The sequence below is a fragment of the Catharus ustulatus genome, chromosome 3 (assembly GCF_009819885.2).
Source record: "Catharus ustulatus isolate bCatUst1 chromosome 3, bCatUst1.pri.v2, whole genome shotgun sequence".
NCBI lineage: Eukaryota > Metazoa > Chordata > Aves > Passeriformes > Turdidae > Catharus > Catharus ustulatus.
In genome coordinates, this window is record NC_046223.1 from 41,655,927 (window position 1) to 41,669,323 (window position 13,397).

At 42.2% G+C, this 13,397-nt stretch overlaps 1 protein-coding gene across 1 annotated transcript in view; it reads right to left on the reverse strand.

The window, feature by feature from the left end:
- The window catches only part of RNASET2 (ribonuclease T2), a 28,186-nt gene that overhangs the window by 8,246 nt on the left and 6,543 nt on the right, over window positions 1-13,397 (reverse strand). Inside the window, exons 3-6 of the mRNA XM_033055993.2 lie at window positions 12,959-13,025; window positions 6,459-6,514; window positions 5,413-5,470; window positions 4,524-4,594 (exon numbers count right to left, since the gene is read on the reverse strand). Of these exons, the coding sequence (XP_032911884.1) occupies window positions 4,524-4,594; window positions 5,413-5,470; window positions 6,459-6,514; window positions 12,959-13,025 (252 nt within the window). The remainder of the gene's footprint in view (window positions 1-4,523; window positions 4,595-5,412; window positions 5,471-6,458; window positions 6,515-12,958; window positions 13,026-13,397) is intronic.

The following is a 13,397-nucleotide window of genomic DNA, read 5'->3' on the forward strand; positions in this document are numbered from 1 at the left end:
ATAAGCCGCACTTCCGGTGCGTCGGTAATGTTGATGTCTTTGTCAATAAATAAGCCGCACCCCGAATATTAGCCGCACTTTAGTTCGCGGCGAACGGTGCACAAAGCCGTCATTTAGTAACACAATCGCGGGATCGCTGGGGCTTACTGGCTTGCTGCCGACCTTGGAAACATTGTTTCCGAGTGAAAAAAGACACAGACAATAGCTGCGGCACCGTTCCCAGCAAGTTTTATTTACAAGCCGAAAAAGACACGAACAATAGTGTGGCCATTTTGCAAGCATTCCCAACGGATCTGCGTTGCCTTTAAACAGCCGCTGAGCCGTGTGGGTAGGCAGCCGAGCACCGAGCGGAGCCACTCCTCCCCGCCGGCACGGCCACCCTGCTCAGCCCTGCGGGTGAGCGGCCGAGCTCCGAGCTGAGCCGTATCTTCCCCACGCTCATCTGCGCGAGTCCGCCTCTCCTGTGAGCTCAGCGAGCGCCGCCCTGCCCCCCGCCCACTCAGCCCTGTGGGCAAGCGGCCGAGGTCCGAGTTCAGCCATATCTTCCCCACGCTCATCTGCGCGACCCCACCTGTCCTGTGAGCTCAGCAAGCGCCGCCTCGCCCCCTGCCCACTCAGCCCCCCGCCCCCCACCTCTGCGCGAGCCCAGCTATCTGCGCAGCCGCACAAGGACGGCCAACTGCGCAGCCGCAGAAAACTGAAAACACTTAAAAAATACAGAAAAATATCACACACTTTTATTAAACTTTTAAACAGTTTCATTTTTCATTCATCAGCCGCTTCATCAGTGGCTTCATCTTCCATGAAACCGTCGAAGTCTTCGTCCTCCGTATCGGAAATCAGCAGTTGGGCAATGGTGGGATCCAGCGAACGTGAGGCGGTTTCGCCCGTACCTTCACCGTCAGAGTTATCACTTTCGGTACTCTCCATGACATTGCTGGTCAGTCCAGGAATGATGTCGGCTTTGGCAAACCCTCAGCTGATAGTTCTGGTAGTTACTTTACCCCAGGCATCCAGTATCCACTGGCAGACTGCAGCGTAACTTGCCCTGCACAGCCTCCCGGTGTCGGTGTAGGAATGCTTGCCTTCCAACATCCACTCTTCCCACAGAGATCACACTTTAGCCTTGAAGGAACGAATAATACCTATGTACAGAGGCTGCAGTTCTTTGGTCAAGCCACCTGGTATTACAGCAAGCTCCGTCTTCTTTATTCTCATGATTTCTTTCACAAGTTCCGTCGTGTGGGCACGCATGGAATCCAAAATTAGCAGTCCCGGTAACTGATTAAAGAACCTATGCAGTGTGCCACCATAAACTTCCGTTAGCCAAATCTTCATTGCATCTTCATCCATCCAGCCTTTTGAACTAACATGAACCTTTATTCCATCTGGAAATCTGTCTTTAGGGAGGGTTTTTCTTTTAAAAACTACCATGGGGTGTAATTTCTGCCCAGCTAGCGAAACGCCAAGGACGACCGTAAACGACGTCTTTTCGTTCCCCGTGGTTCTTACCGGTACTGTCGGTGTTCCGGTGTGCTCCACGGTCCTTGTCATATCGAATGTGAGGGGGACTTCGTCCATGTTAATTATACAATGCGGCTGTATATTATTTTCAGAGATCTTGTTTTTGCAGTAACTCCGGAACCTGGCTACCTTTTCTTTGTAGTCCGCCGGCAACTGCTGACACACCATGGTCCGTGTACGAATGGAGAGCTGCTGTTGCTTCATAAAACGAAAGTACCAAGACGCTCCTGCTTGAAATTCTTCTATATGCAATTGATTTGCAATTGCTTTGGCTTGTATCCGAATGATGACAGTAGATACACTTTGGCCAGCTGCCCTTCGCTCAGAAATCCAGTGATAAAGTCTGTCTTCCAGCTCTGGCCATCATGTTTTACGGCCACGGAAACTTTTCTTTGTCTTTCTTGTAAGACGAAGTTCGTCCTCCTGCTGTCTCCATCTGCGTACCATGCATTCATTAATGTGGAATGCTCTAGCTGCAGGTCTATTCCCACGTTCTTTTGCATAGTTAATCGCTTTCACTTTAAACTCCGCGTCGTACGCTACTCTCGTCTCCGCAGCCATGCCAAGGGAAGAAGTCGCCGAGGGAAGAAGTCGCCGAGGGAACTCACCCTGCTAAAATACCCGCCCCTGCTCCTCAGTAATGCCGTCATCCACAGGCAGGCAATAAGCTGTTCTCTGATTGGTTCATTGTCGGAACACCGGGAAACCATGGATTTCAGACTGTTTTGGCTCGGGACTGGACCAGCATGACACTAGGTAAGGGCAGATATCACTTTTTTGTTCATAAATTAGCTGCACCCGAATATTAGCCGCATTTCCGGGTTTCCACCAAAATTTTACTCTACTTGCTGCGGCTTGTATTCGTGAAATTACTGTACCTTGGAATTGTCCATTCATATTAAAAACTTCAGATTTTTCTTAAGGAATTAAAACACCTTAAAAGAAATTACAGTAAATTCGCGAATACAAGCTGCACTGAGTATAAGCCGCATCGCCAGGTGTTGGCAAACATTTCATTCTTTGTCCATAAATAAGCCGCACCTGAGTATAAGCTGCTCTGTCATTCGCAGCGAGGACCCGCGTCCAACAAAGTTGCCAAATAGTAACAGAACCACGGCAGGGCGGGGTTTACTGGCTCGGCTCAGGCCATGAGGGCTCGGGGCTGCTGACAGGGCTGGGTGGCCCAGTTCGGTGCTGCCGCTCGGCGGGGCCGCTCGGGGCCGGCCGCCGCCACCACTGGGCTCGGTCACCCCAGCCTGGCGCTGCCCCGCGGCGGCACGGGGGGCACAGAGCCCGCCGGCACTTGCGGCGGCAATGGGAGGCGGGGATGTAGCCTGCCTGCTCCTGCGGTGGCGGCACGCGGGGACGGGAGCCCCCCAAGCCACGGGGCCAAGCAGGAGAGAGCTGCCCCGCCTTCCCCACCCCCTGTGCTGCCTGCACGGAGCAGCTCCACCCGCCGCGCAACAGAGTAACCAATTTGTAACAACCGCGTAAATGCCGGGTTTTACTGGCAGGTTCTTGACTTTGCAGTTTGCACTGACTTGGTTTGCACTCCCGGGGTTGAAAATGTCAGAAAATTATTCACATATTGGCCGCTCCTGAGTATTAGCCGCATTTCCGGTATGGGAGCAAAATTTTGGTCAAAATGGTGCGGCTTGTATTCGTGAAATAACTGTATGTTTCAATCTAGAGAAATAGTGCACTACTTCTGAACAGAGCAACTGTGGTGTCAGGAGATTTGAGGCAGGGGAGAAGATGCTGCACTATAAGATTTTCACTGTATCTTCCCAAATTTAGCCTTGTAGAGAGTTCTCATCTTGGCTGTAACATTCAACATAACTGCATGTCAAATTAACTGTTTATTGCCTGGAAGAGTTTCCATGGGCAGATTTCTCCACAAGGGATTTTAAACTACTAACCAGAAAAGCTTTAAAGTAAACAGAAGCTCTTTTAGGGGTAAATTTAACAACAGATATAGAAGCAGACAACAGTCAGATCCAAAGGGCTACTGAACAGCAGCAAGCTGGAGGCAAGGCTTTGCATGTAGGACAACAATTTTAATTCAGACAACGTATACATGCATGTGTGTAAAACTAATGGTGAAGTGTTTGTCTTTTGAAGCCTTTCAGTTGTACTTGCATTTAAGTGTTCTGCTCTTTCTAAAAATAAGGCAGAAATAAAGGATCTGTTGGCATTCAAGAAGCCTATTATTGTTCCCATGGAGTGGTTTGGTGCAGTCTGCACTGACAGCGTCTGTGCACCACCATCTGCAGCAAGTCAAGAATGCACCAGGCCCAAGTGTTTTAATCAGTCCTGTGATCTAACAGAATGGACAGAGACTTTAGTCTCCACAAAATATTTACCAGGACTTTGAGATAACACTCTTCACAGTGTTACTCTATTTTGCAGCACAGTCATGCCAAAGAAAAACAAAAAAGGTACTGAAAACAGCTGCCAGTGTTTGTGAAGGCCTCCATCCTTCTGCACCACTTGCACCCATGAGCTTGGTGGCAGCACAGAGCTGCCATCAGTAACTTCACTGAACAGAGCAGTGGCTATCATGACATGGTGCATTCTATTTTTCTATTTTATCTTCTATAAGGAAACCCAAAAGGAAAGCTCTCTCAAGACCAGCAACACAGTGAAACTAGCTAGGAAAAAAAATCTGGAAGCTGTTTTTGCAGCTAGTTAGACACCCAAGGAGTGCTACTGCTACTCAAATTTAATGTGTCAACAGCAGCTGCTTCTGCTCCCTGGGGACACACGGAGGAAACATTCACTAAGTTTCCTTCCTCTAAAACTTCTGCCATAGCCCTCTCTTCAGCAGCTGTATTTTACAAGAGAACATATCTGTACTGTAAATGAGACTGGCAAGACACACTTCTTCAGTGGCCTACTGGACACTACCTCCCATGTACAACATCTCACCTGAAGAACTACTCAGATGGATTTTTATAAAATAATATCCGAAATGCTTTTTAGGGTTTTTTTGTACTCACCAGAACTGGGTGCGATTCAGAGATGAATGAAGAACATCAGGCCAGTAGTGTCTCATGTCTGACATAAGATCCTAAAGAATACCACAATTAATAAATGCACCTACAGCATTGAAAAGCTACTTCTTATCCCATCTACATATACTGATACATTTTCTACAACTGAAGCCTCATCTTTTAGTGTCCATAATTGAAACATTTGGTTGAAGAAAAATAAAAGGTCTTTTTCCCCCATATTCTATGAAAATGCTGTTGTTGGAGGTAACAGGTGCACCTCCCTAAAATATTTGAACATACCAATACTGACACACTGCCTCAAAGCAAGACTTTCCTTCAACTGTCCCTGCAGAAATTGTTAAATCATGCAGTGTTTCACATTTGTCAGCTCAAGTCTCTTATCCCTGTTTATAAATGAATATTTTTTTAGTCAAATACGTTGGGGGTTTTTTTTAGTAGAAAAGAATAAAAGAGGTCTATTGGCCTAGGAGAAAACACACAGAAAACAGTACTCTAAACTCTTTCTTGTTCTGATTTTGCAGTAGAAAATGTGAAGAAAGAACACCAACTGACTAAATCTTTCTTTTCACAGCTACTTTTTGCCAATGCAGATACATCACCTATGTGGTGGTGGACCTCTAGATTTTAAGGAGAATGTGGCAGAATGAGCCAAACTGCATGTTCACAAAATCCAGTAGATACAGCTCCTAATGATCACAAGGACAGCAACTTCAAATAATACCAGAAGCACTAAAATAACTTCTGGAGCCCTTAAAAAACCATACCTCTCAGTAAACATTAAGAGTGATATTATAAACTGCAGATTTTGCATATAGGATGTGCAAAAGTAATTGCACTTAACGCTGCCTGGTATGACTGGTTCTGTTTTAAATACCTTGATCTCGGTGACATTGAAATGCCATGTCCTATTACAGTCTTCAGCTTTGTCAGGCCTAGGGAAGCAAAATAAAATTGGAATAAAGATGTCTCCTAAGTCACTACTGGTAACTAATGTATCATTGGCCCGAATCTTAAATATGCAGGATTATAGCTGGAGATTTTACTTAAAAATGCAAGCAAACCATCAGAACCTACAGTAGTTTAGAAGTAACACCTTCAGGACATTAATTATGGCCAAAAGATTTCTCATAAAGATTCAAAAGACAGCCAAAGGATTTTGCTGTGATTTCTTTGTTTGGCCCTTTGGTCCCCTTCATTCTATCTAGAAGCCATTCAGGTGTGTCAATGACTCAGAAAGGTCTTGTACATGCTGCCACTAACGGCAGTGACCTCCTAAATTGCTGCCCCACCTGATGTTTCTGAAAGCATCCAAGACACTCTCAGGGAATCAATACATAATGCTGTTCACTTTTCCAGGAGGCATACCTTAAACTCCTGTACTGATTTTAACCTGCCATTTGTCCAGAAAATTTTTTAATTGTTGACACTGGCATCAAGTCCAGTGACTTGATTCTTTGAAGCAAGTAAGTTTTCCTATATTTTTGTAATATTTGTGTGGAGATAAGATAGTTAAAGCCACAAGCAATCACGAGATATTAACAAATTCTTTTAACTCTGAGAGACAGAAAAAAGAAGGGAAACAATAGCTCCTTTTGTGCCTGAGACTATTCCTGATCTTATGAGGCGATTTATAAATAAAATGCTTATGTGGCCAGAGGATTTAAATGAGTCATGGGATACAGAAGTGTACTTCAGTTTTATGACAAATAATAGGGTTTTAACTTTGTTTCAAGGAATCATAAGAAGAGACAGATTAAGATCTCAAAAAAAATCCCACAACAAAACAAAACATCAAAACAAACAAACAAACCACCTTCAAACAAACAAATCCCCACCCAACAAAACCAAATAACTAAACACCCTGGTACAAAATTTGATCTTTCCTTTCCAGGCTGAAATAAAAACACTGTGGGATCATACCACAATCCATGGATTGTCCAGTACTTTGGTGGGTCATGACAATCATTAGCATTCATCTGTAGGAAATAGAAACACAGAGTATTTGCTGCATGTGTCCAGGAGCAAAAGTTTAAAGGCAAAAGTGAAACCTCATTCAGTGATGGTCTGAGGCTCTACTGTGACATGCTAACTTTTACTTGCCAAATCAGGAACTGATTAATTAATCCAGTCACTTGGATAAATTGTCATGGATTATGCCACTTAGGGACCCACTGGCATTAGAATTTTGAAGCAGATCAGTGAAATCTGAACAGTGTAAAGAGAAGACAAAAGGACAGGTTTTGAGGTAACAGGAAGTAGCCTAATCCACACTAAATGAAAACAGCTTTATCTGCATTTATAATATTCCAGGTAGCAGCTCTCTATATTTTTCTCATTACTTCATCTTTTCAAGGAGTGCAGAATCATTAAAATAAAAACATGCAAAATAAACCACAATATCGGAAAAGCACAAAACCTTCTTTAAGCATTTAGGGCCAGTTTTTGTATTAAAAGTAAAAAATACAAAGAAAATATTAAATATATTGCTTATGCTAAGTAAAACAGACTAATGCTTTAAGGAATTTGGCTTGAGGGACAAGAGATGGAGAGAAAAAGAAAGACTAAGGATCTTCCGACAAAAACAGAAAAATAGAGCCACCAATAAAAACTGTTGGTAATACAGGAGAAATAGCCTACACTTCAATTACTGTTTAGAGCAGAGCCATATCCCTGAAAAGAACAAACTAAAAAAAAAATCCATGTCACACATCACAGAACATCACTACTGTATTTTCCCTGATTATTCTTCTTAGCAATTACAGCTCTTTCAAGTAAACACTTTTTGCCATTAACTAACAACCTCCCCAGACGTTCTTTTCCCATAATAATAGCTGTCCTTTTTGGCTCAGCATTCTGTCTTACTTATGCCACAATGCCTTTTATGTGATGCCAGAGCAAGAGCAGAGTGTAAAGAAGAGCAGAGACAGGCCTGTAATCTCACTAATTGCCTTCCACATGCCACAGGCCAGTGGCAGCAAACCTGCACGTTCTGCAAGACTTTCTTCTTCTGTGTCCATTTCCTTCCTCTTCTCTCTTGCCAACAACAATACAAGCAATTACACCCAGCAACAGCTTTTTTTTTCCTGAAAGGAGTATTTTGAACAAGCACACATTGTAAATGCCTAAACAATATTGCTCTGTCATGACATAAGTTCTGTGGACCTGGAGGGGTTTGGCTATCGAGCCCAAAGTACAGCAAATTAACAGTCAACAGCTTGCTCAACTGAGGTGGCAACAAAAACAATTGTGCTTCTTATTCAATCTTTAACTGCAGCTCTCAGCCATGCTAATGGAACACCCAGAGCATTTTAGTTTTTAAATCATGGCAGTTTCTTCTATCCACTTCAGAGTCTTGGTGGTACCCTGTGTGCTAGCAGAACTGGGAGGTCAATGCAACCTACAACACATCAGTTCACACTGCATGCTTTGGCCAGCTTCATTCAATCTCCTTTTTCATTCTAGCTTTAGCATCTTTCCAATGTTTATTTTGAATCAATATAATAAAAAAATGAAAATGCTGGTCTGCGAAGCCGGGTACCCCTTCTTGCTTGGGCAAAACTACTTCTTGTCAGCCTTCCTGTTTATCAGACTGATTGCTGGAGGATTAATTCAACCTCAGGCAACCACTGACTTGAAACAAAGGCACAAATGTTTATCTTCAAGTGGGCACTGGACCCTAGAAAGCTCTATATACCTAGATTAATTTGAAAAAGAAGTACTGTTCTCTCCTGTTTTAAAGCAATCTGATAATCAAACCAATCCAAATGACATGACCTATAAAACTGAATGAAGTGCCCTTGAGGCTGTAGAGCACCCACCATGCTGAGAGGGAATGCTACAGCAGAGGAATTTGCCTATTTGTAACAGCAAGTCATTGCACAAACAGCATGTGCCAGAAACGTGGAAGCTTTTATTATGTCTGAAATGCCAAAAAGTGAAATACTGTCAATGTATCATGGAAGTGTTACCTGTTGAGCTGCCAAGTTACAAATCCCTCGGTACAGCCGCTGGTAAATGCAAGAGCAGCGCTACTGGATCACAGATACACAGTTATACCAAATAGAAATAAAAAATCGGCTTCTGGGAAGTGAAATATTCAATCCTGTTCTCCCTTTCACCCACCTTGCTTAAGTTAGGCAATCTCTTTAATTATGATAAATTATAAGTTATTTTGTAATGAAACATGGCAACTGCTAAGAAAAATTCTTGCTTTTCAAACCGTGGAGAGAGTTCACCTCTTCAACTTCTTCCCCTCAACCTGTGTGCAATTACTCCCCTTCATCCTTCTCCCCAGCTCCTGGGGTCAAACAAATGAATAAATGAACCAAATTTGTAGGGTTGCTGAAAAAATGGGGATGCAAATAAAACAAATTTCCTTCTTATTGAACACCTCTCTAGTAGAAGCTGATAGGCTAAAACCCTTCACAAACCACAAAACCATCTAAACCAGACCTTATTCACAGAAAAACTGTAGAAGTTGCAGACATAGATTAAGATTTATTTTATGAGTTACATGGACATTGGGAAAAGCATTTCTTCTGTTCCAGAACAGTGCATGGCAAGAGCTGAAATTACTTTGATACACCTGGGTAAAAATGCAAAGAGATAAACCTAAGGAACTTTTTGATCTCATGCTAGATCACAATAGTGTACTGCACTCACTTTAGTCACTTTAATTCTTTCTGTACTATGCAACTACTTCTATTCTTACCAAAAAAAATAAGGAAAGAGTGTTTCTATTCTTCATTTAAGCCTCTGCTATAAAATTGTCAAAGTCTGAACTTACGAACATTTTTTATCTCATATTAAAAAATAAAAATTAAAAAAAAAATCATTACACATCACTAACACAACATTCAAACTTGAATTCAGGCTGTTCTGTTCATTAATATATTCTATTGCCCTTTTTGACTCTTTTCTTTGATCAGCATGTACAAAGCAGTAAAAGGCAGATGCCAGCAGCTTCCATTTCTCTATTATCCTTCCTACTCCTAATAGAGAAGGAACTAAGCAACTTACAAACTTGCACTGGATTTTCCACTTTTCACACACACACACACAAAAACCCAACTACACAGAAAATTTTATCTTCCTGTGATCTCCAGGATGCAAAAGCTGAAATAATAGTTCTCTTTTAAGTTCTAGAATAAAAGGTCTCCACAACTCCATAAAAAGGGAGTAGCAAAGTCTCTTTTCATGCCCTTGAGTTGCTCTTAAGTCACACTGATTTGTTACTGAAAAGTGTGGCACGAATTAGCAACAGGCACAATTTTTTAAGCGAACATGAAATTCATAGTCACCTGAGGTTTGTGAATCTAGCTTAGATGTATTTGCATAAGACATAGTCACCTTAGGTCAATTACATGGTACATGGTAATCACCTTACAAGAAAATCTCTCTTCCTCCTTCACCCTTTTCACTGCAGTTGTCAGTAATTAGGTCCTGGGGTTATCACTGTTGCAATGACACCACTTTATTTTAATGGGTTCGTTTGGAAGATATGATTACAAAACACTTTCCAATTTAATAGCGCACATCACACTCAGTATTAAATAGCACCAGCTGAACACTTATTTTTTCAAGCCCAGGAAGAGCTGGGAGAGATGTAGTCTTAAATTTCTGGCAAGCTGATCTGTGCCCTCTAAATTTTAAACAGGGCCTTTTGGGCCATCAAAAGCTTAAAAACTTTTTTAAGCACAGATTTGCAAAACAGGTAGGAGTTAAGATGCAGCTCATCCACACACCTCAAGAACACACTATGCATGAAAGACTCTATAATCAAATTCCTTTACATAGGAGGCATAAACGAAGAGGTACTTTCAGGAAAAAAGTATCTCACAGCTTTTTGCCATAAATTATATCATGACTTTTGCCATTTCTTTCACAGCTTTTTCCTTTCAACATTGTGTCAACAGTTATAAACTGAATAAAAACATCAAAAATATTTACACCCTGAAAAACACCAGTTATCATATTTAAATGCACTGAACATGCAGAAGAATCTACCAACTTAAAAAATATATTAATTAATTCCTGAATTTAGGAATGCCTCTTATGTAAAACAGGAAAGCTGTTATAGGAGTACAGTTGAGATCTTGTTTCTTTATATGACTCAATAATGGGAAACTAGGAAAAAAGTCACTTAATATGATTTTAATATCTCTTTTTCTGTACTTCTTTGAATGCCTCTTACTACAGAATATCATAAGAAAACAACAAAGTGCAAGGATTTTCTGATGCTCGATACCTTCAATTATTCACTACAACTTCACTAGAAGGTTATGTAAAATATTTGTCAATTTATCAGTTGCACTGCCTTGGATTTCAGACTAGTGACCAGCACATACAGTGGGAAAACTGATTGGTAGGGGTTTGGTTTTTTTAATATTGGGTTGTTTCATTTTTCTTTTATTTTTTTCCCCATTTGTTCTTATTTCATTCATGTAAGCAAGGGTTTGCATTGCTACTGACTGAACACTGACTCCTGCTAGGCACTACAAACTCTTCAGCACAAACATCTCTGCTTTAAGTCATTAACAGTGATGTCTAATCACCAGAAAATCAGACACAAATTGCATCAAATCTTTCCTTACTTCCAATCAAAAATGGGCAAACAAATGAAAAACAAAACAGTAGTCTCAGTCTTCGGTCTCACTCAGTCACACACATCTGACTTTTGTTATTTATATTGCCCTCCACATTTAAGTAAAGTAAAGTACATCTACTTTTCCTCAGATATTTAGGCAGCACATGACTTTTCTTGCTACTGCTTTTCTATCTATTTCCAGAAACAGAAATGAGAAATAAAAAAGCACCTAAAAGACAAAAATTAAGATTCTAATGTTATTAAAAAATCCCTAAGAAACCTTTCTCACTGTGGAGACATTTGGCTGAACCTTAAGCTACTTTATTATCCACAAGGTTCTTCAAGCTTGTGTCAGTAAATCTGATCATATTTTTAACTTAACTGTATGGGAAGAGACCTTTGAGTACTTCAGTATAGGAAAAGTGTTCTATCTATCAGAAGGTAGTAGATACTTAATAGCAATAGTTCACCCTCTTAGCTATGCTTTGACAGGTGTATGTTGGAAGGATATACAGTAATTTCACGACCATAAGGCGCACCGGACTATAAGGCACACCCCCCTGGGAGCTGGCAAATTTCACAACTTTGTAGATCATATAAGGCACACAGGACTATAAGGCGCACTTTTTTTTTGCAGTGAACATCTGTGCTGCGCGCAACAAAGTAATGAATTAGTAACAGAATCCCGCAATCGTGGAGTTTACTGGCAGGTGCTCAATTTGCAAACATTTTCACAGATTGGCGTAGCCTTTAAACGCAGCCCCAAGTGCCCTCCCTGTGCATGGGGCCCAGCACTCCTGCCCTCCCCCAGTGCTGGCTGGTGAGGCGGGGCTTGGGGTGGTGGTGGTTCACGGTGGCTCAGGGCTGCGGCCGTGGCTCGTGGCTTCTGTGGAAGCCCGCTCTCTCCCTCCCCGTGCCCCCCCGGTGCTCCGGCAGCCCTGCACTCCCCTGGTGCTCCGGCAGCCTCGCGCTGCCTCTGCACTCCGGGTGCCCCAATGCCGGCAGGCTCGCTCTGCGCTGCTGCTGCCCCGATGCTGCCAGCTTTCCCCCCCCGCCCAGGCTGTGTTGTCGGGCTTTCGCCCCCACGCCCGGGTTGCTCCGCCGCCGCCAGCTTTCCCCCTGCACTGGTGCTGCCCCAATGCCGCCAGGCCTGCCCTGGCCCTGCGCTGCCCCAATGCCGCTGCCGGGCAGGCTCTGCTCGGCTCAGGACTGTTGAGGGCTCGCGCTTTCGTGTTGGAAAATTTCACAACTTTGTAGATCATATAAGGCACACCGGACTATAAGGCGCACTTCCGAGTTTGGGGGAAAATTTTAGTCAAAAGGGTGCGCCTTATAGTTGTGAAATTACTGTACTCAAGAAAAAGAATACCTGCCACAAGACCTTTATAGCTCTCTTTCCTGACTGAATCAGTATTTGATGACATCATAGAAATACTGGAGCCAACATTACAAAGTTAAAAAACTTAATTGTGCAGCAGATAGTTCAAATACTGATCTGTCTTCAGTCAAACAACGTAGGCAAGTCTTCCAACAGAGTCTGATGACAGTCTAGGATTAAGTTTATAACTAATAAGATGTCACAAATTCTGTAACAAGCTTAGTGTACAGTATACCCTACACTGACAACTCTATCTGTAACACACCACAATCTTTCCTGCTTTGGCTGGTTTGCATTGTTTGGGGAAGTAGCAAAAGTTGCATCAAGATCAGGAAAAGCCTTTATAAAGGCATAACCAAGATTAAATACTTGATGGGCTTCATTGAATCTGTTTTTACACATTTATTACCCAATGCAACCTTTTTTAGGATGAAAGAGAAACACAAAAAATCTCACCTTACATACAGTCACTGGCCAATGATGAGCAAAATACAGCTTTTTCCAGGTATGAGGGTGGATGCCACTGGAGAGAGATAGACAAATTTATTCTTCTTCAAGCATTTTAAAAAGAGGAACACCTTCAGGCACATACTCCAAACTAACAAGTCAGAGAAACAACATTATTAGGCAACCTGCTAATATCCCCATTGTTAAACAAATTCTTCTTCTGGCACCCTACCTCCATATGCTTTCCAATCTTTAAGTATGGAAAAAACCACATTGTTCTGTTTTATATTTAGGAGAGCACTTACTGGCACACTTTTAAGATGATTTTTAAAAATAGGTTTCTTTGTTTAAGATATTAAGAATCTTGTTCTTGATAGGCATATTATACAAAAAAAAAAAAAAGCATCCAACCTTGTAGGAACCGTAAATACTCTTCTAAAAAAGAAAG